At 46.3% G+C, this 22,029-nt stretch overlaps 1 protein-coding gene across 7 annotated transcripts in view; it reads left to right on the top strand.

The window, feature by feature from the left end:
* Positions 1 to 22,029, top strand: part of GARNL3 (GTPase activating Rap/RanGAP domain like 3) — a 109,860-nt gene that overhangs the window by 5,217 nt on the left and 82,614 nt on the right. Inside the window, exons 1-2 of one of the 7 annotated variants that reach the window (XM_083596938.1) lie at positions 16,401 to 16,946; positions 18,693 to 18,822. The exons of 2 other annotated variants lie outside the window; for them this stretch is intronic. In XM_083596938.1, the coding sequence (XP_083453064.1) occupies positions 16,655 to 16,946; positions 18,693 to 18,822 (422 nt within the window). In that variant the 5' untranslated portion in view covers positions 16,401 to 16,654. Of the gene's footprint in view, positions 1 to 16,400; positions 17,192 to 18,692; positions 18,823 to 21,413; positions 21,456 to 22,029 lie in introns of those variants that run through there. 4 more of the 7 variants (XM_083596939.1, XM_083596942.1, XM_083596941.1 and 1 more) reach the window with 4 other exon arrangements.

The following is a 22,029-nucleotide window of genomic DNA, read 5'->3' as shown; positions in this document are numbered from 1 at the left end:
TCCAGTAAGAAATTAAAAAACACCCACCTATCAACAGATTTGTTGCATTTGGGACTGCTTTATATAGCAAAAAAGAAGAATGCAACTTTATAGAATTCTGCACAGCGTGGAGAATGTTTGCACAGCTGTATCTGTATCTATCAATCTATAGCCATACATATATCTAATCTCCATCAGGGTCATGCAATGAAATTGATCGGTTGGCAGTGGGCTGAAGCCAGACAAATGAAAGTATTTCTTCATACTATACATAATTAATGTATGAATTCGCTGCCACAAGATGCTGTGAAGGCCACTCTGTTAGATGGCTTTAAAAGGGGAATTAGATGAATTCCTGGAGGGGGAGGAAGAGAGGCTATCAATGGCTATTAGCTGTGTTGGCTGAATGGAACATCCACCATGAGGCTCTAAACCCCTGAATATCTAGTTGCTGGAGAATATGAATGTCTGCTTGCATTCACTGTGAGCTTCCTAAGAGCATCTGATCGGCTACTGTAAGATATGGAACACTGGACCAAGTCGAACCCTTTGATCTGATCAAGGAGAGCTCTTCTTATAATATTTAGCCTATCTATGTTTCTCTGAAATTCTCCAAGACAGGAGGCTGATGCAGCAGCCTTGTTACAGTTTAGGACAGTTTGCAATCTAGCCCTCCCACCTGTCATTAAAAACCATTACTAAGCCCTCTCCACCCACCCACCCACCAGGAGTTGTATGCAATGTTAGACCTAATCAGAGCAGGCCCATTGAAAGTAATGACCCTAAGAGAGCTATTCATTTCAATGGGTCTACCCTGAATAGGACTATTAGTGGCTACACCCCCTGGATATTAAAGCACAGATCACTTATCAGCCCAGTATGCACATAGTGGCAAACCATAGCTTATTTGGGTTTACTGTGAACGAACACAGAACGTTCCCTACTCCCTTCTCTTCCCTGGCAGGGACAAAACAAATCAGATGGGTTGACTTAGCATTATGTGATAACGGACATTCTTGGAGGGTGCAATGAACAAACCTTGGTTTCCCCACTTCATCTGATCTCTATGGTCAAACAAATTGGGATGGATACTCAATAAACAAGCTTTCTGGAAGCAACCTATGAAAGGTGAGAGGAGATAGACCACAGTCTGTCAGCAGATCTATTGAAAATTCCCTGTGGAGCCTTGCATTATTGAATTAGTTCCCCCCCACACTCCAAACTGTTCTTTCATATGGTTTGGCGCACAGTTTGGGTGTTGTTGCTCAAACTGTTATACCGAGCATCTGTGCCTATTTGTTATTCCTTTCCAGGTGCCTCCCCTCTTCCTCCCCCCATTTCTTGAAGGTCTTTAAGAGAAAGAAATTCAGCAAGGGCACCTTTGTCCAGGATGGAGATGAGAAAGCCTTCACCTGTTGGGTTTCTGTCTGCTTGGCAACTAATAAAGATTCAAGGATCGTGTCAAGAGATGGAGGATAGCAGGCTTATCTATTCTATTTAACATGGTATTTATGTTCAGTACTACAGCCTAATGTAATTGTGATGTTTCTTTGGCTAGATTTGCCCCTCTTCCCTTGATTCTTCTAGGATTTGTTTTTCATAGGACTAGACAGAAATACCCTTCCCTTTTGGTTCCTCGTGGTTTTGGCATGTGCCTGTATGAACTTGTTGGAAATTACAGCCTTAGCCGTGACGGTGACAATGTTGGATTCCTTTGCTGCAATATTGCTTTGAGGTCTTAAAAGCTGGCGACTGATGAGAGTGGATTTTAACATTTCCCCCAGCGCTGTGAACAGAGTGCGCCAGGTCTCTTGATGGCTTTCCTATTATCATCCTTGCCCCATTAAAAAATAAATTAATTAATAAATGTTGTGACAACTCTTTTAATTGATTTCTAGGCCACATTTTTATCTGAATTGGTTTGCATATGTAAATATTTGATTTCTGTCAATGTGATGCGAGGTAGGCTGGAGGAAACATCACAGTAGCAATTCATCCTCGATCCCTTTAATTAAAATTGGATGCCTACTGTTACTCTTTTTCTCCTGAAAAGGTTTCACTTTTTGAACACATAGGAGCAAGAATCGCCCTCAAAGGAGGCCTCTGTTTCTGCATGAAATACTATTTCCTGATTAGAAAGGGGCCTAGCTGAGAAAGGAGAGATTGTCTCTCACTGGCAGAGGACACGTTTTTGCATGCAGAAGGTTCCTATGTTAATTGGACTTCATAAATGGGCTCCCTGCCTTTCTAAGTGGCAAAGTACAGGGTCACTTGCCTCAAAACGTGCTGCATTTGGGGGCCTCTTCTTGCCGAGTAGAGCCCTGGACCTCTGCCCTAAACTCCAGCTCTGACAGCACTGCTGAGCAGAGGATGGGGGGAACCTCTGCCTGAGATTCTGGAGAACTTCTGCCAGTCAGAGTAGACAATGCTGGACTGAATAGAGTCAGGCCGGTGTCTCCAGTGGCGATGACGCGGTGGGCTGGAGGGTGGGGGAGCGCGTGCCCATAAGAGTGCGCACACGCTATTTCCAGCACACTTCCGGGCAAGAGAAGCACAGGAAATAGCTAGTGCGCATGTGCACGGGCCTCCTCCGACCCGGACGTGCACCGGAATTAATGCCTGCGCATGCACAAATAACGGGACGCTGGTGGCACTGTGGGTTAAACCACAGAGCCTAGGACTTGCTGATCAGAAGGTTGGCGGTTCGAATCCCCGCGACGGGGTGAGCTCCCGTTGCTCGGTCCCAGCTCCTGCCAACCTAGCAGTTTGAAAGCACGTCAAAGTGCAAGTAGATAAATAGGTACTGCTCCAGCAGGAAGTTAAACGGCGTTTCCTTGTGCTGCTCTGGTTCGCCAGAAGCAGCTTAGTCATGCTGGCCACATGAACCAGAAGCTGTACGCCAGCTCCCTCAGCCAGTAAAGCGAGATGAGGGCCGCAACCCCAGAGTCGGTCACAACTGGACCTAATGGTCAGGGGTCCCTTTACCTTTACCTTTATGCACAAATAACACTTGCACATGGGCACAAGCTATTTCCGGTGCTACTCCGACCCGGAAGTGGGCAGTCATGCAGTGCAGTGCCGGTAAGAGCGGGTGGCGGGGGTCACCGTGGGCCAGATAAACGAGTCCCTTGGACCTTATCCAGCCCACGGGCCTTAGTTTGGGGACCCCTGAAATAGACCAATAGTTTGAGTCCACCAAAGTAGCTTCCTGTGTTCCTGAACATCAGGCAGAGATGCATCTGCAAGCTGCTCTGGGGACTGGCAATTTGACTGTATCCTTGCACTGGAATGACTGCATGATCCTATCACAGCTGCTGCACAGATGTAGCAGAATCAGTGGAGACTGAGAAGTGTTCTGTTCAGAGGAGTTTGTCATGTAGAAATCACCACTTGTGACTTAACTTTAAAGTCCACTATCAGATGCATGATTTGTTATCCCAAGATGGGTGTGAGTGAGTGTGTGTGTACACATGTGTATGTGTGTGTTGATATCTGTCTCTGTCTATCTATCTAATGTTAGCAGTGAGGTTAGAAAGAGATGCAATGCAATAAATGCAGACTGTGTGATTACTGCATTAGAGCTTTATTGTATATAAAAATAATTACTGGTACATGACATTTTGCAAAGCAGTCAAACATGGCAGTTGTAACCTTCTTAACAACTGTAGTGGAATTAAAAGCCCACTTGGTTGTATCCAGTACTAGGCCTACTCAGTGTATAATAATAATAATAATAATAATAATAATAATAATTTTTATTTATATCCCGCCCTCCCCAGCTGAAGCCGGGCTCAGGGCGGCTAACAACAATAAAACAGTACAAAAGTACAACACAAACAACACTCTAAAATCATTCATTATAAAATTAATTAAATTCAAGCCACTGGCCACCATTGGGCCAGAGCTCCGCGAAGATTGCCGAGGGAGGGAGTCAGGCTGTGCCCTGGCCAAAGGCCTGGCGAAACAGCTCTGTCTTGCAGGCCCTGCGGAAAGATGTCAAGTCCCGCAGGGCCCTAGTCTCTTGTGACAGAGTGTTCCACCAGGTCGGAGCCACAGCCGAAAAAGCCCTGGCTCTAGTTGAGGCCAGCCTAACTTCTCTGTGGCCTGGGACCTTCAAGATGTTTTTGTTTGAAGACCGTAAGTTTCTCTGTGGGGCATACCAGGAGAGGCGGTCCCGTAGGTACGAGGGTCCTAGGCCGTATAGGGCTTTAAAGGTTAAAACCAGCACCTTAAACCTGATCCTGTACTCCACCGGGAGCCAGTGCAGCTGGTATAGCACCGGGTGAATGTGATCTTGCAGCGAAGACCGCGTAAGGAGTCTCGCTGCAGCATTCTGCACCCGCTGGAGTTTCTGGGTCAGTCTTAAGGGCAGCCCCACGTAGAGCGAGTTACAGTAATCCAGTCTGGAGGTGACCGTCGCGTGGATCACAGTGGCTAGGTCAGGGCGAGAGAGAACCATTGGAAATAATAGACATTAGTAATTCAGGACTTTTAATTTCAATGGTCTGCTCTTAACCTGTTACAGTGGTACCTCAGGTTAAGTACTTAATTAGTTCCGGAGGTCCGTTTTTAACCTGAAACTGTTCTTAACCTGAAGCACCACTTTAGCTAATAGGGCCTCCTGCTGCTGCTGCACCGCCAGAGCACGATTTCTGTTCTCATCCTGAAGTAAAGTTCTTAACCTGAAGCACTATTTCTGGGTTAGCGGAGTCTGTAACCTGAAGCGTATGTAACCTGAAGCGTATGTAACCTGAGGTACCACTGTATTTCTGTTTGGGCCACAGGATGGAACTGAGCTACTTGACAAGAAATTAGACAGGGTGAGATCTGGGCATTATCAAAGGTTCCTCAGTCAGAAGGTCAAGAATGCAGAAGCAGACCAACTTCCCCGAAAGACTGCGTCATCTGCTTCCACCCTTCTGTGGAGACAGTAACCCATGGCTGCACTTTTGATTCAGTGTGGGAGGCACGACAGGTCTAGATGATGCTCCACATGAACTGAGGGTGCACCCTAGAACATTTCCCCTAAATCCTCTTGTGACACACACACAAACTAGCCTACTGGACAGTGGTAAAATTCACATCCCTTGCTGCGGCCATTTTTGCTTCTGGCCCTTCCCATCCCTGGAATGTGGCCCTTGTGCTGAAAAAGATCTCCCACCCTTGCTGTGAGTTAATGCTTAGAAATCGCCCTGATGGAGTTTTCAAATATAGAGCTCAAGGGGGACAGGGTATAGATCTGGAGTACAAACAACTGGGACGGTATCCCCCATAAAGCCCCCTTAGAGTGAACAGGAATAGCAAGAGATTTATTTTAATTAGAAAGCCCCTGATTAATGTTGCTCTTTGGCTCCTGTCTCAGTTTTCACCCCTCTTTTTCTCACACCCAGAAAGGGAACACCCGTTTCTGAGATGACTCTGGTGATCATTTTACTAGAGGGCTCAATTATATTTTGAATTGCAACTTGCAGAATTCCTAAATGTAGCCATTTCATAATCCACAATCTGTGGTTGCTTTTTGAATTCTCCCCACCCAGTTTTTTTAATGAACTTCAGTATTTTATAAACAAATTTTATTCTTTTTTGTGCTTAACAGCTTGCCTGGTACAAGTAGGTGATCAGGAATTTCCTGCAGGCAAGTGTCCAAGCCCCATCCCTCTTCCACCAACCTTCTTGGTTTCTATGCCAGCTACAAAGGAAGGAAAGCCTTTTGCTCTACTAACAGCCTGGAAATGCAACAGGCAGACAGAGAAGAGATAGATCAATGTCTTCCTCTTCCACCAGTCCATTTGGCCTTTTTGTTTTACTAGCTTTCTAAGAGGCTAGTACCCTATGGGCTCCTCCAGATGACATTTTTATTGAGCATCCATCATGATTTTCTTACACAAAGGTTCCACAGTGGTTAGATTATATCCAATCTTCATTGAGCATTCATTCCGATTTGCTTGTTTGGTGCTTAATAAGACTTCTCTTTAATTATTTTTTCATCCCACACATTTCAGTGCATTTTCCTGTCACTTTCCTAACTGCAAACAGTCTGGTTTATTTTTTAAAAAAAGTTGGATTTGTGCTAGCAACAGGTTTTAATCCACCTTAATTGTGCAAGTCTAAATTTCCCTTGTGGGCTTGAATCCCTCTTGCAAAATATTGACAGTCTAGAGTTTACCAATGTATGCTCGTTGGCAAGATGGTTACCACCACCCCCATTCAGGCTCGTAACTTTGTAGGCTTATCTGCAAGGTTGATTAAAAACAAATTATGCATATTTCTTCTAAACTCCTTTTTGTATTCTGATGCCACAGTAATTGGCTAAAAACCGGATGAGTTTACTAGGATGAAGTGAAGGGCCTCATTTATTTGCAAATGTGTGTAGGAATTGGTGAGCATGTAATTTTAGTTTCTCCCTGCTTCTTATTTTTCTAACCTTAAATTCAGTTCTCCATATTTCCACATCAGTTTTCAGTTATTATTGTTGTCATTTTTAAAGGTCCTCATGAAAAATTCATCAGCATTTTAGTGCACGTGTCTTGCAATATGCCCATTTGTACGCAAATTTGCCTGAGATACATGCTTTTGCAAAGCAAATTTCCTGTGGTGTGATGCATTTTTGTATGCTATTTTCACAAAGTGTGCCCTTTTATGCACACATTATGCATATTTGCACATATTACTTGGCTGGAGAACCTCACTGCAACATTTAGGAGAAGCTCGAAATTTGAAAGATGCTTGTGTTTCAGTTCATGGATAGTTTCAGAAAGTGTGAATTAGACAGGTTCGCCTTTAAATGCAAACTGAACTGAATTTCTCTCTCCCCCCCCCCCCCGCCTTCTTTACCAGTGTGTTCTTGGTGTGCAGCCAGGATTTTCAGAGCCGGGCTATGCTTCTGAGCTTTGCTACCATTCCTTTGAGATGTGGTTTTCCTCACTGCTGCATTGTGGATTGCCCTGACTTGGGCTAAGGAGAGGGCAGGGAGAACTCTCTCTGGTTCTTGGAAAAATTGGGACCTCAGATTTTTAAACTTGGTAGCATCTAAGCTGAAGAATGTGCGTCATTCAGGCTTAACTCTTCCCTATTTCTTATAGCCTTCCTTCTCATTTTTGAAAAATTAGCCTCTCTCTCCCCTCTCCACCCTCTTGTTCATGCTAAATGGGCAAGAAATGCTGACAGCATGAGGTAAGGAAGGAAGCCTTTAGCAAGATATCCCCCCCCCAAAAAAAAACATATTGCATTTCAGGCTGTGATTTTGTTTTCTTTCTCTTTTTTTGCTTCTTCTGCAATCTTGCCAAGGGTGACTTCCTTGATAGATGAATGTTTTTGGTGCTCATTTCCCCCCTTCTAATAACACAGGGGTTGATAGTGTATTGTTTTTCAGCTTGGAATATGCTGCAAGCTCCAAAGATGCAAGCTCCAAAGATGAAAACCTTTTCCTAGAACCCCTTCCAAGGGACTTCCACTATTTCTGGGAAGTGCGAGGGGTAGGGAATTTTGGTACAAGCTTCTATTGATGCTGCACATATGTGGTATTGACATATATTTAAAACCCCTAGCTTGGGGAAGAACCCTATCAACTGCTAGTCAAGGCTTTGGGTGTGCCAGAGCCTGCATTTCCATTGCGGGGCCACAAGAGGGCACTACAGAGTGGTTACTTGGCTATAAGAGTTTTGTGTTTATTTTTTTATTCCTGGTTGTGGAGGGGAGGGGGAAGAAGACAACAAAGACACAGAAGATGAGGAGGAAGAAATAATTTTGCTGTGGCTGGAAATAGAAACTTCCTGAGACAGAGAGTGAGATTTATGAGCTGCGGTTTGCTTCGTTTCTTTAAAAGCATGTGCGCCCCCTCACTTTTTTTCTGGGAAATGAGCAACAATGGTTGAAATCTCTCTCTCTCTCTCTCTCTCTCTCTCTCTCTCTCTCTCCCCCCCCCCCCATCCCTCCCTCCTCTCTCTTTATTTTGGTGGTAATAGATGTGTCAATGGAGCTAAATATTTGGAGTTAAGCAAAGCTGTAGTTCCAGAACAGCAGGCTGAATTCTGTGACTAATTGGCAGATTGAACTGGCAAAGTCTCTGGCCGTTATTCAGAATGTTGTTCAGACCACATTTTCAAGAAAGCCAACCAAATCCACAGTTCCAATACAGTAGTACCTCAGATTAAGTACTTAATTCATTCTGGAGGTCCGTTCTTAACCTGAAACTGTTCTTAACCTGAGGTACCACTTTAGCTAATGCGACCTCCCGCTGCTGCCATGCCGCCGGAGCACGATTTCTCTTCTCATCCTGAAGCAAAGTTCTTAACCCGAGGTACTATTTCTGGGTTAGTGGAGTCTGTAATCTGAAGCGTATGTAACCTGAAGCGTATGTAACTTGAGGTACCACTGTACTTGCATTCAAACCAGAGCTCAATTATCTATTGGAATATATACTTCTCTGAATTCTGTTTTGGTTCAAAAGATGCTCTTGGAAAGGTATATTTTGCAGTGAAATTGTTTTCAGAGATGCATATCTTAGGGGGAAAACCAGTAAAAAAACATTATTTGTGGGCAGGGGTGCAATACAATGTGTGTTTTAGTGAAATGGACATGCAGAAAGTGTGTGTGGTTGAAATGTGGATTTTTAGTGTTCTTTAAAAAAAACAGAAAACAGGAGGAAAAGGACTGACTTGAAACAGAAACTGACATGAAACAGAAATAGGCTGATCTACCTATCCCTAGTTTGTAGCAGGGGTGCAGTGCGCCTCTGCACAGAGACGCATTGTGTCCCCTGTCAAAATACTCGTCAGCAAAGGACTCGGCACCGAAAGTCAAATGAGCCAATTCAGAACTTGCCACAGCAATATGGCTGACTGCTCATTCTTCCAAATAAGTGAGCCGCTCCTATGCATAATATCTAGTGGGGCTGGCCTTTCCATTAGGCCACGTGTGGGGAATGCTTGGCCCCCCAGCTCCTATTATCCTTGGCCATGGGCCATGCTGGCTGAGGCTGATGGGAATAGCAATTCAGCAGCAACTGGAGGGCCAAATATCCCCCATACCTGCATTATGACAGAGTGAGGGGGTCCCCTCAGTGCTGGGATATATATTGGGGGAGAGTGAATGGGCCCAAGTTAATCATGTCTGTTACTCTCAATGGGGCTGTGTGTTGTGGCCTGTGGAGAAGGGGCAGCGACAGATTTAGGATGCTGCAGGCAGTTCCCCTGCACGATCTGGGGGCTGGGGGTGGGGCAGAACTGAGAAGATCCATAAATGAGAAGATTCATTGAGGAGCGCCAAATTTTGGGCTTGCTCAGGGCGTTGTTGTTGTTGTTTAGTCGTTTAGTCGTGTCCGAATCTTCGTGATCCCATGGACCAGAGCACGCCAGGCACTCCTGTCTTCCACTGCCTCCCGCAGTTTGGTCAAACTCATGCTGGTAGCTTCGAGAACACTATCCAGCCATATTGTCCTCTGCTGTCCCCTTCTCCTTGTGCCCTCCATCTTTCCCAACATCAGGGTCTTTTCCAGGGAGTCTTCTTTTCTCATGAGGTGGCCAAAGTACTGGAGCCTCAGCTTCAGGATCTGTCCTTCCAGTGAGCACTCAGGGCTGATTTCCTTCAGAATAGAGAGGTTTGATCTTCTTGCAGTCCATGGGACTCTCAAGAGTCTCCTCCAGCACCATAATTCAAAAGCATCCATTCTTCGGCTATCAGCCTTCTTTATGGTCCAGCTCTCACTTCCATTCATCACTACTGGGAAAACCATAGCTTTAACTATACGGACCTTTGTTGGCAAGGTGATGTCTCTGCTTTTTAAGATGCTGTCTAGGCTTGTTATTGCTTTCCTCCCATGAAGTAGGCGTCTTTTAATTTTGTGACTGCTGTCACCATCTGCAGTGATCATGGATCAGGGCATCGTACAAACAAAAATTACTAAAGTCTGTCCCTGGAGGGAGTGTGGCTGAGGTGGGGAAGAGCCTAGAGCAGTGTTTCCCAACTGAGGGCCATATGGAGCCCCAGGATATTCTGGGGGGGGGGTCACAGATGAAAATTGCATAAATGGGAGGCCACAGCACAAGGATAGGGGGCCACAGAAGGAAGTGATAAGGGAAGGGGGGGGATCCTGATTGGCTGACTATCTGCTTGGCCAATCACAAGTGGGTAAGGGGGCAGCTCACCAGGACCTACTGCTCCTTTTTCACCACGTGCATTTTCTTGGAGCAGTCCTGGTTTGCTTCTGGAGGGATGGGGCGATCATTGAGGCTCCCATTTTGACCAGTAGAGCCTGCGAGCCAGAACCCCCAGGTCAGCTAAGTGCAGTGGTGGGGTGGCAATGGGTTGGGCTGGGTGAGCTGGCGCTGCTTGTTGCTGATGCCAGTGCTGGGCGCGGTGGCAGTCTGGGCCTGACTGCAAGGTGCAGGGTGCAATCACGGCCTTTGGATGTTGCTGAGGGGTGCAGAGCCTGTCAGCAGCGTCGCCCGGCTCTGCAAGTTGCAGGGTGAAATGCACCCCAGTGCCTAGCCAAGCTCACTTGCATCTAGTAAATAACTGTCTACTCAGAAGAAGGCTGCACTGAGTTCAGTGGGCCTTACTCCCAGGTAAGGGTATGGGGGGCTATAGTATTTTATCTAGGCAACCAGGGCTCCTCCCGGATGACAAGATCTTTTTGCGCCAAGTCAGTGAGGACCAATTGCTTTTTAAAATTCTCCCATATGTACAGAACTGCCTGTGCGCCTTTTGAACTGTGTCTGTAGGTTTCCCCCTCTGTGTCAAATAACTGGGGTCAAATAAGTGTTGTTTGCTTTTTATAATACATGGAAGATGGATCTCTCTCGGGAGGTTCTGGACTCTCCTTCCTTGTAGGTTTTTAAGCAGAGGTTGGATGGTAACTTGCCATGGATGCTTTAGCTGAGATTCCTACATTGCAGGGGGTTGGACTAGATGACCCTTGGGGTCCCTTCCAGCTCTATCATTCTGTGTTTTTTCTGCTTCAACAATATTTCATTATGTTCCTATGATTTTGTATAACTGTATTTTGTATAAATTATAAATAAAACATGTACTATTTATAAACAAAACATTTACATATCTACCTTTCTACTGGTAGGACAGCAGGGCATGGGTGTATCCAGGATTTTTGTTGGCATTGATTTTTTCTTATTGGGGGGCAACTGCCCCCTGTCTCCCCCTTGGCTAAGTCCATGGGGGGGGCACATGAAGGAAACAAGGTCAGAAGGGGGCCACAGTCAGAAAAAGGTTGGGAAACACTGGTCTAGAAAGCATTTCAACGGCTATATTGAAATGCCAGTGGGCCACATCTGGGACTGAGGCTATCCATCCCTGAGATACTTGGTTCCACATCCAGTCCACCATTTGTCAAAGGGAAATATTTGTTGCTTGAAACCATAGGAGGGTAGGGTGCTTCTGTGTTTGGGTACTGCTTTTGGGCTTCCCACAGGTATCTGATGGGCTGTTGTTAAGCAAACAGTGGTCCACAGGCCAAAGCCCTCTGTGGGTGGCCCACCTGTGGGTGGCCCCCTTCTAGGGTCTCCTACACTGGCATCCTAATCATGGTTAAGATCCCGGTCATATATCTGCACCATGAAATAATAATTTTACCACTTTAACAGTCATGGCGTCCCACAAAGAATCCTGGGAACTGCAGTTTGTTCAGGGTGTTGTGAGTTGTTAGTTGTTGTTTAGTCGTTTAGTCGTGTCCGACTCTTCGTGACCCCCTGGACCAGAGCACGCCAGGCACTCCTGTCTTCCACTGCCTCCCGCAGTTTGGTCAAACTCATGCTGGTAGCTTCGAGAACACTGTCCAACCATCTCGTCCTCTGTCGTCCCCTTCTCCTTGTGCCCTCCATCTTTCCCAACATCAGGGTCTTTCCCAAGGAGTCTTCTCTTCTCATGAGGTGGCCAAAGTATTGGAGCCTCAGCTTCAGGATCTGTCCTTCCAGTGAGCACTCAGGGCTGATTTCCTTCAGAATGGAGAGGTTTGATTTTCTTGCAGTCCATGAGACTCTCAAAAGTCTCCTCCAGCACCATAATTCAAAAGCATCCATTCTTCGGCCATCAGCCTTCTTTATGGTCCAGCTCTCACTTCCATACATCACTACTGGGAAAACCATGGCTTTAACTATACGGACCTTTGTTGGCAAGGTGATGTCTCTGCTTTTTAAGATGCTGTCTAGGTTTGCCATCGCCTTTCTCCCAAGGAGCAGGCGTCTTTTAATTTCGTGACTGCTGTCACCATCTGCAGTGATCATGGAGCCCAAGAAAGTAAAATCTCTTTTGAGTTGTTAGAAGACTCCCTATTTCCCTCACAAAACTATAGTTCGCTGAGAAGAGAGATTGATCTCTGGAGGGCAAGAAGGGTCTCCTAACAACTCTCAGCACCCGTAGCCAATTAGTCCCCAGGATCCTTTGCGGGGAACCACAGTTATTTAAAGTGGCCTGAGTGTGTTTTAGATGTATGGTGCAGATGCAAGTGGGTTTTATACTTCTAAACAAGGCATGGTTTGTATCAGGCTGAAGTTCTCACCAGCCTTTCCAGATTGCTGGCTTCACACAGGAGGGGAGACAGCCAGAACACACAGATTGGGCTGCCCACGTTTCCGGCAGAACCCCCCCCCCCCCCCCCGCATCACCCTTGACTGTGAGCCAGCTTGGGCCTTTTGCCCTCAGCCAGCTATAAGGCTGTTGGCAACAGCAAGCCAGAGAAAGGTAGCTGAATTGGAGCAGAGCTCTGATCAGAATTCTGATTATGTATTGAAGTGGTTTATGACACTGTGTGTGTGTGTGTTTATTTTTATTAAAAATTTTATTGGTTTACAAAAGTACATAGTTTGTCTCTTTTTCCAGGTTGTACAGTCTTTCTTACAAATCAGTTACAGTACAGTCATACCTCGTGTTGTGTTTGCTTCAGGTTGAGCATTTTCAGGTTGCGTCCCGCGGCGACACAGAAGTACCGGAAAGGGTTACTTCCGGGTTTCGCCGCTCGTGCATGCGCAGACGCTCAAAATGATGTCATGCAGAGAAGCGGCGAATCGCGATGCGCAGATGTGGGTTGCATTCTGCTCATGTTGCGAACAGGGCTCCGGAACGGATCCCGTTCGCAACCAGAGGTGCCACTGTATATTTGTTGTGGGACATTAGTGTTGAGTACAGTATAAGGTTGGGGAAGAAGAGTGGGGAGAGGAGGGGTGGGTGTGGTGAGGCTTGTATTTTATATAGTGTACTTGTGGGGTTTTGTGTCAGCGTCAGCTGGGTATGTTCTCTTTCTATTCATTTACCTTGGTAGGGAGAGGTATTGGGGGGCAGGGTGTGGTTGGTCGCCTGTAGTAGGGTTTGTTTGCATTTGTGAGGGGGGGGGTAGGGCTTGTTGGGTCAGGTAAGCCAGGTTGATTTGTATACTGTTGGAAGATTCTTACTGTTGTCTTGTTGGGCTGCTTATGTGATAAAGGGGAGTTATACTGGGGTGAAGGCGTCCACTTCTATTGTCCCCGTGTCAGTTTCAGTTTATTGGTTAGGTTTTCTAGTAAGGCTGTTTCCCATACAATTTGATACCATTGGCCCATGTTTACTCCTGACAGGTCTCTCCAGTGTATTGCTATGAGGCCAGTTCTGGGGTGAGTTCTAATACCTGTTTGATTATTTTGCATATCTCTTGTAGGGTTGGATTTTAGGGCATTCCCACCACGTGGAGGTATGTGCCTGTGGAGGTGCATCCTCTCCAGCATTTTGGTGAGATTCCTGGGTGTATTAGTGCTAGTTTCCGTGGTGTTAAGTACCACCTGTAGGTGAGTTTCAGAGTGAGTTCCCTTCTTTTGGCTGATATGGACTTAAAGGGAGGTTTAGACCACATTCTAGTCCATTGGGTGGGGTTAATTTCATAGCCTATGTTGTTCTCCCATTGTTCTTTGATTGTTCCTGCAGCCAATCGGAAGCCGTGCTTTGGTTTCCAAACTTTTTAAAGTCGAACGGACTTCCGGAATGGATTCCGTTCGACTTCTGAGGTACTACTGTATTGTGGATACCATCCCTTTGCCGTGTTCCTCTGCTGCCAGGAGAAGGTTTTCGAAGGGGGTCAAGGGCCTAGTGGCTGCTGATTTTACTGCTAGATTGTTTAAGAAGGCATGTAGTTGATGGTGTGTTAGCCAAGGTATTTGGGTGTCCCCTAGTTTGTCTTGCATTTCTTGTGTTGGTATGGGTTTGTTGTTTTTAGACAGTGTACATCTTTGGCTTGCCAGGTTTCTATCTTTTCATTTTCTGTTCGGCTCCGGAGGCCTCCGAGCCTTGGAAGTCTGCTGCGCCGTTGGTGTGGTGCTCCCAGTCCCTGTGGGGTTGTCATGTTGGGCACCCCTGGTTCCCCCCTCCCCCGATCACGGCGGTAGCAGTGTTGGTGGCACGGGGACCAGTTGGTGCTGGCAGTCCTCAGGAGCGGCCGTTGTGCTCGCCATCTTGCCTCACTGTCTCAGGCTTTTGTCTTTCTAACTCTGTATGTGTGTTTAAGGGGAATCTGACTGCAGTCTATTTGTTTTCTTCTGGTTGAATTTCCTGTATCACTGCAGAGTTTAAACTTCTCTCCCACTTGGGGGTTTGGCGGGGGGGGGGGGGGGGAGACGACTCATTTGAACAAGGACCTTGCCTTTTTGAGGTTTCTACTGAAACTGATTTCATCTAGGAAAGCTGCTAAGCTGCCTTTCCCAGGAATTTTAAAATGCTATTTTCCTCTCTCCCCACCCCCAAATTGTAACCTTTTATCTATATTGAAAAAATTGAATTTTTTTTTTGGGGGGGGAGGGGAATCTCTCAGATTTAAGCGACTGAGATGTGTTTTAATTAACATCTCTTTCTTCCTTGAATCACGCTCCCCGTCACTTTCCTTTCTTACCCCGTCCTCTTCTTGAAAGTCTCACATATGGAAACACTTTTGTGCCTCTTAGGAATTTCCACTGTGTGCATGGGGGCCCTCTTCTCGTTTCCCTCTCCAGTTAAGAGAAATGCAACGTACTATTTTGGGAGAGAGAAACTCAGATTATTGGATGGTGACATTCTTAGTATTGTTTTTTAAATTTAATTTGCTAACTTAACTGTGTTGATGATAAAGAGCCATTGCTGAATCAAGGCCAGCCATCCTCCAAATCAGGCATCCTGTTTCCCACTGGGGTCAACTAGATGCTTATGGGAAACACCTAAGTAAGAGACAAGGGCAATAGCTTTCCCCTGTTGTGTTGCTTCCCCAGTTTCTTATGTTTTCAGGTGCACAGCTTTGGACATAGAAGTTTTGTTACTAATGGCCACTGATGGATTTGTCCTCCATGAATGGTCTAACCCAGTGGTTTTCCACCAGTGTGCCATGGAATCCTGGGGTGCCTTGAATGATGGTCAGGGGTGGCGTGGGCACCACTGGCCTCTGTCTCTCTTTCCTTCCCTCCCTCTTCTAATGCCCTCTCGTGTCTCTGCCTCCCAAAGGCTTGCACAGCTGTTTGTTGCATCAGCCCTGGCTACATGCTTCCCAGGTGAATGGTGCCTCTGGGCCTGGCCAGGGGGTGCTTCCCAGGCCACAAAGGGGCAGTGTGAGGACAGGGGGCACAGGGGCAACTCATAGACCAGAGGCAGCAGGTGTGGCTGCCCGGAAGACTCCCAAGGAGAGGAGTGGAAAGAGGAGGCTGAGGGAATGCTCCACAAGGGAGGGTGTTCGAAAAGAGGTGAGCGGCTGCCATAAATGGGGGTGACATATCCGGGCTCCTTAGTCCCACAGGTGTGCTGCAGAAAGAATGTAGTTGGTCAAGGGAGCCATGGACCCAAAAAGGTTGAAAACCTCTGGTCTAACCCAAGGATGGAGACCAGTGGTCCTCCAGATGATGCTGGACTACAAATCCCATAATCCCTGACTATTGGCCATGCTGGACAGTGTCTTCTTATCCAAACATATCCATAGCTCATTAATGAAGCATCTGCCTTGCAAGCAGAAAGTCCCTGCTTTAATCCTTGGCAGGGAAAAAATCCTCTGAAACCTTGGGAAGTCTCTGCTAGTCAGTCAGTTAGTGTAGACCAGAGGTTTTCAACCTTTTTAGAACAACAAACAGCTTGCAACAAACAGTTTTGCAAGCCTTTGGAAGGCAGAGAGGCAAGAGGGCATCAGTGGAGGGACGGAAGGAAAGAGGGCCAGGGGCCAGTGTTGCCTGTGGCACCCCTGACCATTATTCAAGAAACCCCAGGGTGTCACGGCACATGGCAGCGCGGCGGCAGCAGGAGGCCCCATTAGCTAAAGTGGTGCTTCAGGTTAAGAACAGTTTCAGGTTAAGAACGGACCTCTGGAACGAATTAAGTCATTAACCCGGGGTACCACTGTGCTGAGCTAGATTGATCAATGATTTGACTCAGGAGTTTACTTGCTGCATTAACTTCAGGACTGTGGAGCCGGTGGTCCTCTAGATGTTGGGACTCCCATCAAAGCCCCAGGCAGTAGGGTTAATGGTTAGCGATGATGGGAGCTCTGATAGGAATTAGGAGCCCGATAACATCTGGAGTGCCATGGGCTCCCCACACCCCAGCATCTGTATCGTATGAATTAATTTACAGGAACAATCGTGGAGGAGCAGGACAAATGTGTCCAATCTGTGGGGTTTGTATATTGCAATTTGTTTGATTTCATGCGCGCGCGCACTTGCAGCTATCAGCAAGTTAACATGCTCGCGAAATGTACCTAAATATTTGGGAGGTCGGGCGCGAAGGAGCTGCCTCTTTTACGCGCGTAAAAGAAAGCAAGAAACTCAGCCCCGCTGCGGACTACAAATCCCAGGGTGCGCTGCGTCCTTCAGAAGGTGTTGATTGGCTTCCGAGTCTGGCGGAGGCGGGATTTTGGGGGGAGTTCCACCCCCAATCTTCAGAGGTGCTTCTTGAATGGTTGACTGTCTTGGCTTGCGGGTTGAGTAGGCAGGAGCCGGCCTTGCGAGGTGCCCCGGTATGCCGCGAGGACGGCTTTCTGATTGGTCAGTGTACTTACGTGAGGGCGTGGCGCAGGCGAGCAGCCGAGGCGCGATTTGCCGGCGTGGGAAATGTGGGCGGGCGCCCGGGTGCTTCAGCGAGGGGTTGTTGGCCGGCGAGCCTAGTCGACCAGCCGAGCCGAGCCGGAGTGCCGGTCGGTCCCAGAGCGGGAGGGATGATACGCGGGAGGCGCCGCAGGCATGGAGCCTAGCAGCGCCGAGGCAGCCTACCCGCAGCTTTTCGCGCAACGGTAATCAACCGTCGAACTCTCGGGTGGGCGTGGCTTGCGGTTCGAACCACAAGCCTCGCCCAGTAGGCGTGGCCTATTTGAAAGGGCGGGGCTTGGTATGCCTGAGTGGGCGGGGACAAAGACGAGGCTGCTTTCCAAAGAGCTGGCATGACAGGCAGAAGTAAAAAGGGTGCAACTATCTCCTTCTCCCAACAGTAGGGCAGGCTGCACCTGCTAAAGTTCTTATCAGTCTTATACCCTGCAGGGTTGTTGTGAAGATGGGGCAGGTGAGGAGATCTAGCATGCTGCGTTTTGCTCACCAAGACCATTTAAGATACATTGTTTAGATTTTAATTGATTTTGTAGTCTGGTCTTGTATTGCACACACACACACACACACACACGCATCTTCACACCTTTTTAAACAGTTTCATCTCTTTTGCTCTTTTCTGATTATAAACTGCCTCAGAATAATTTGATCTAGGAGCACAGGAAGTTACTTTATACCAAGTCAGATCACTGGTCTGTCTAGTTCCCTTATTATCAATATTCAACTGGGAGTGGCTCTCTAGGGTTTCTTTTAAAAAGAACCCAATAATAATATTTCTCAGTTTCATTTTACAATTTAAAAAGTAGATAGTAATCCAAATCCAAATTTAATTTTTACTTTCCCCCACCCTTTCCATGGTTCACTTCCTTATTATCTTTTCCACTACAGTGGAACCTCTGGATGCGAATGGGATCCGTTTCAGAGCCCCGTTCGCATCATGAGCAGAACCCAACCCGCGTCTGCGCGGGTCGCGATTCGCCGCGTCTGCGCATGTGAATGACATCATTCTGAGCGTCTGTGCATGCGGTGAAACCCGGAAGTAACCTGTTCCGTTACTTCTGGGTCGCTGCGGGACGCAACCTGAAAAAATTTAACCCAAAGCGTCTCTAACATGAGATATGACGGTACATAGTCTAATTAATCACTATCTTTTTATTTTCTCAGGTTTATTTCTCAGTGATTGCTACTGCTGAATTTACTGAATACTACTGAATTTACAATAATTTTCCAAATAATGTACAAAGCATTTCCAGTTTTCTTTAAATAGGCTCTCTAGAGTTTCAGGCAGGGATTTTTGGTTTGAACCAGGCAATGTCTGTTTGCACAGTACTTGCTCTGTCACAGAGTTTTGACCCTAGTGGTATGTAAAATTTAAAAAATACAATAAAAATAAATAGAGTCTCTTTCCCCATTAATCATAAATAACAATAACAGTTCCTTAGAGATCTATGAGCCTGGCCAGGGGTAGTGGAAAAATGACGGTACCAGTATCCAGTGCTTTTTTTCTTTTTTAAAAAAAAAGTTTAGGGGTACTCTCATTTGCCTACTCATCTTGAAATACTGCCTCTCAATGAGGCCAAACTTAGATTCACAAAACCTTTAGGAGTATGCGTCCCCCCAGAAAAAAAGCACTGCCAATATCAGCCTATCAGCTACTGTGCTGGAGTTATCTTTTTTCTTTTCCACTGGCAGGTCTATTGCAGCTTTCAAAACCTGCATGGCAGGCTGAAATTCAAGAGGTGCAGCTTTCCCCCAGCAGTGGCTATGCAGTGAAACGATGGGTAGGGCTGTACTTCATGGAGCTCAGGTTTCTAAAGCGGAGGTGACTAAGCTGTGGGCCTCCAGATGTAATTGCTGAACTGCAACATTCACCACCTTGACCATTGGCCATGCTAGATAGGAGTTGCTGTCAGTGTTTGGAAGGCCACAGGTTAGCCTTCCGAGGCCCCAAAGCATTGGTAGAGGGAGAGGTGGCAACAATGCCTGTAGCCCTACCACCTTGAGTTCTCAGGGGCGAGCAAAAGGAGGGGATTGTAGACCCACCACCCAAGCAGATGTGATGGGTATTTGGAGGAGCTGGTCATCTCTTCTGTTTTCACTCCTTTGGGGAGGGGATGGCTCTTGTTCTCCTCACAATGTACAGAAATTTAGTGAGCAAATCTATTTCCTGGCATGGAGGTAGAGTCACATGTGGGGTGGGGGAGTTTCAGGCTCCTGTTAAAAATACAGGAGCTGAGCCAATGCGAAAAAATGAAAACCTCAGTGGTGGGAAGGTTTCCTTCCCCCATCTTCCTGTGGGCATGGTGGCTAAGCTAATTGCCAGTGGATTTGATGGGTAATTATTTCCATCTTGGGGCCTGAGGTTCCTTTAAGAAGTGTGCATAGGACTTCTGTACTTCCAGGGCACATTAAATGGGGATGATTCAGCAGCTGTTAAATCTCACGCGAGTTTGTGAGGCTTGTGGAATCAACTTTCAGCAACAGAACCCACCTTGGAGATTGTGGTTGCCCTTTAATGGGGAGAGCATTAAGGGGTAGCCACTGAAGTGCTCTCCCATCTGCCGTCTAGCAACTGTTATCTGAACTGCTTCCATCCCAGCTTTAAGAACTGGTGCTTCTTCTTTCCTCCCTCCTCATCCCTTTTTTCTTTTGTATCGTGTCTTTTAGACTATAATCCTGAGGCCAGGGACTAATGATATTTAGTAAGCTTCTCCGGAAGCCTTTTCAACTGAAGAGCAAGATTAAAATGCTCTAATTAAATAAAGCACTCTTCAGATATATTCATGTTTTGTTTAAAGCAGGTTTGCTCTGCTCTTCAGCTGAAAAGCCTCCCAGGGTGGCTTCCAGAAGCCCTCAACTGCTTGCCTTCTTACTTACAGCCAGAAAATACTGGAATGAGTTGGCTCTGCCTGTCATTTGCTCTTGCTCCACTTACCATTGGTATTCCTCCCTTCTGCCCTGCCATTCTCACTGAGCAAATCAACAAGTGTACATGGCTGGTACCTGTGTTGTGTGAAATGTGCTAACTAACTTCTTGTAGAGTTGGAGACAGAAGCTTGACAGTCTAGGTCAAGGACTCTTCTTTAAAAGAGAGCACAATGGCAGATGTCTTGGAGGAGAAGAGGACCATGGCTCATTGGGCAGAGCACCAGCTTGGCATATGTAATGTAACAGGGCCAAGAAAGACTTCTCTTTGTCTCTAAGACTTTGGAGAGCTGCTATTGGCTGACATCACACAGATAGATGGACAGATGATCTGACTCTGTGTATGAAGTAGCTTTATATGTCAGCTGAAAGTGAAAGGGAGGTGTTCCTGTTTGTTCCTTGTGCTTGTCAACAAGAGACAAGTGAAGGAAAAAGCAAGGAAGAGAGAGATGTGGGTGAGGGGTAGTGGCACTGGTTAACAGACCAACTGTGGGCCAGATTGAGCCTGTGCTCCTCTAGTTGGCACTATATAAGAAGAGCCCTGCTGGACCAGGCTGGAGGCTCATCCAAACCAGCGCTCTGTTCTCACAATGACCAGTCTCTTGCCCATGAGAAGTCCACTAGCAGGACCTTGAGTGCAGCTGCTGTGTTCCCCAGCAACTGCTATTTCGAGGCATACTGCCTCCGACAGTGGAGGAAAACATGGCCTTTGGTAGCTGCCTGCTCCATGAATTTATCTGATTCTCTTTCAAAGCCATCCAGGTTGGTGGCCATCACTGCCTCTTGTGGGAGTGCATACCATATTTTATCTGTGTGTTGTATGAAGGAGGACTTTCTTTGGCCTGTCTTGAATCTACCAAAGCTCTGTTTCATTGGATGTCCCTGAGTTCCAGTATTGTGAGAGTTGGACAAAGGAGTCAGATTAAATAAATCCACTCCTGCAGCTAACAGTATAGGATCCAGCCAGAGCTAGGTCCTTCCCGGAAGACTTAGCAAAATACATTTACCAGGTGCAGTTGTATTTCTTCCTTTTTAATTGTGTATTTTGTCGCTGAAGCTGGTAAACACATCTCATAGTTTGCTTGCTCTTCTGATGCTAGGCAAGAAAAGAACACCCCACCATACCCATTCTCTGTGCAGCCAGCTTGACTGTTGTGTTTTTGTTGAAAAAAGTATTGGATGAAGAAAGGATCTTTCTTTGTACTTCTTCCAAAATCTCCCATTTGCACCAACCCATCACTTTTTAACCCAGTGCCTCTTTGGGGAACTCCCCCCCCCCAAAAAAAGAGAGCTAAAGTGTGCATTTGATCCAGCTGGCTTTTCACTGATTCCTGCAAGACAGAATAATCTCAAACAGGATTTTTATGAGGGTCCTGAATATGAGTAGATCATGGGGCAGGGCAGGGGGACAGGGAGAGAATGTGCATCCGGATCTACTAATTAAATCATGATGGATAGTATGAATTTTCAATTTTGTCATCAGGATGAGAGATCAACGCCTTGAGAAAGAGAACTGCTGAAACCAACTGGGTATGTAATCATAATCACTCCTTCAAATAGCAAACCCAGTACTCCAGTGCCGGCAGGACTACAGCCAAAACTGAGAAATGAGAGGGCTCAGCTTGCTTGAGTAAATCCCAACAAATGCAGAAGTACAAAAATCTAAAGGAGTTGCATCCAGCCAAGTTCTACTCAGAGCAGAACCATTAAATTTAAAGAACTGCCATATATGGTGGTCATGTGCCAAGGCGGCAGGATTCTGGGATACTATTTTAGTGAAACGAGCAAAATAACAGGCAAAGATATTGTTAAAACCCCACAAACCGGCACTGCTAAACCATTTTAAGGAAGAAAATGTACAAAGCAGGGAGAAAATGCAATATAATAGCAAAAGGGCTATATGTGTTGTAATGCTATGACTTCTCATTATCCGTCTTACACAACTGGGTATTTTAAGAATCTTTATTATCTTCTTTATTGTACATATTTTGGAAATAAATAAATAATAAACAAAACGAGGGGCAATTAAAGAGCCAAAATTAGCCATCTCCATCAGTTTCAATAAGTCTATTCTAAGTAGGACTAACATGGACTACAACCACAA

The sequence above is a fragment of the Podarcis filfolensis genome (genome assembly GCF_964270895.1).
Source record: "Podarcis filfolensis genome assembly, chromosome: Z".
In the NCBI taxonomy this organism is placed as follows: Eukaryota; Metazoa; Chordata; class Lepidosauria; order Squamata; family Lacertidae; genus Podarcis; species Podarcis filfolensis.
The sequence above is the reverse complement of the archived record's forward strand: the minus strand, read 5'-3'. Positions and strand labels throughout refer to the sequence as shown.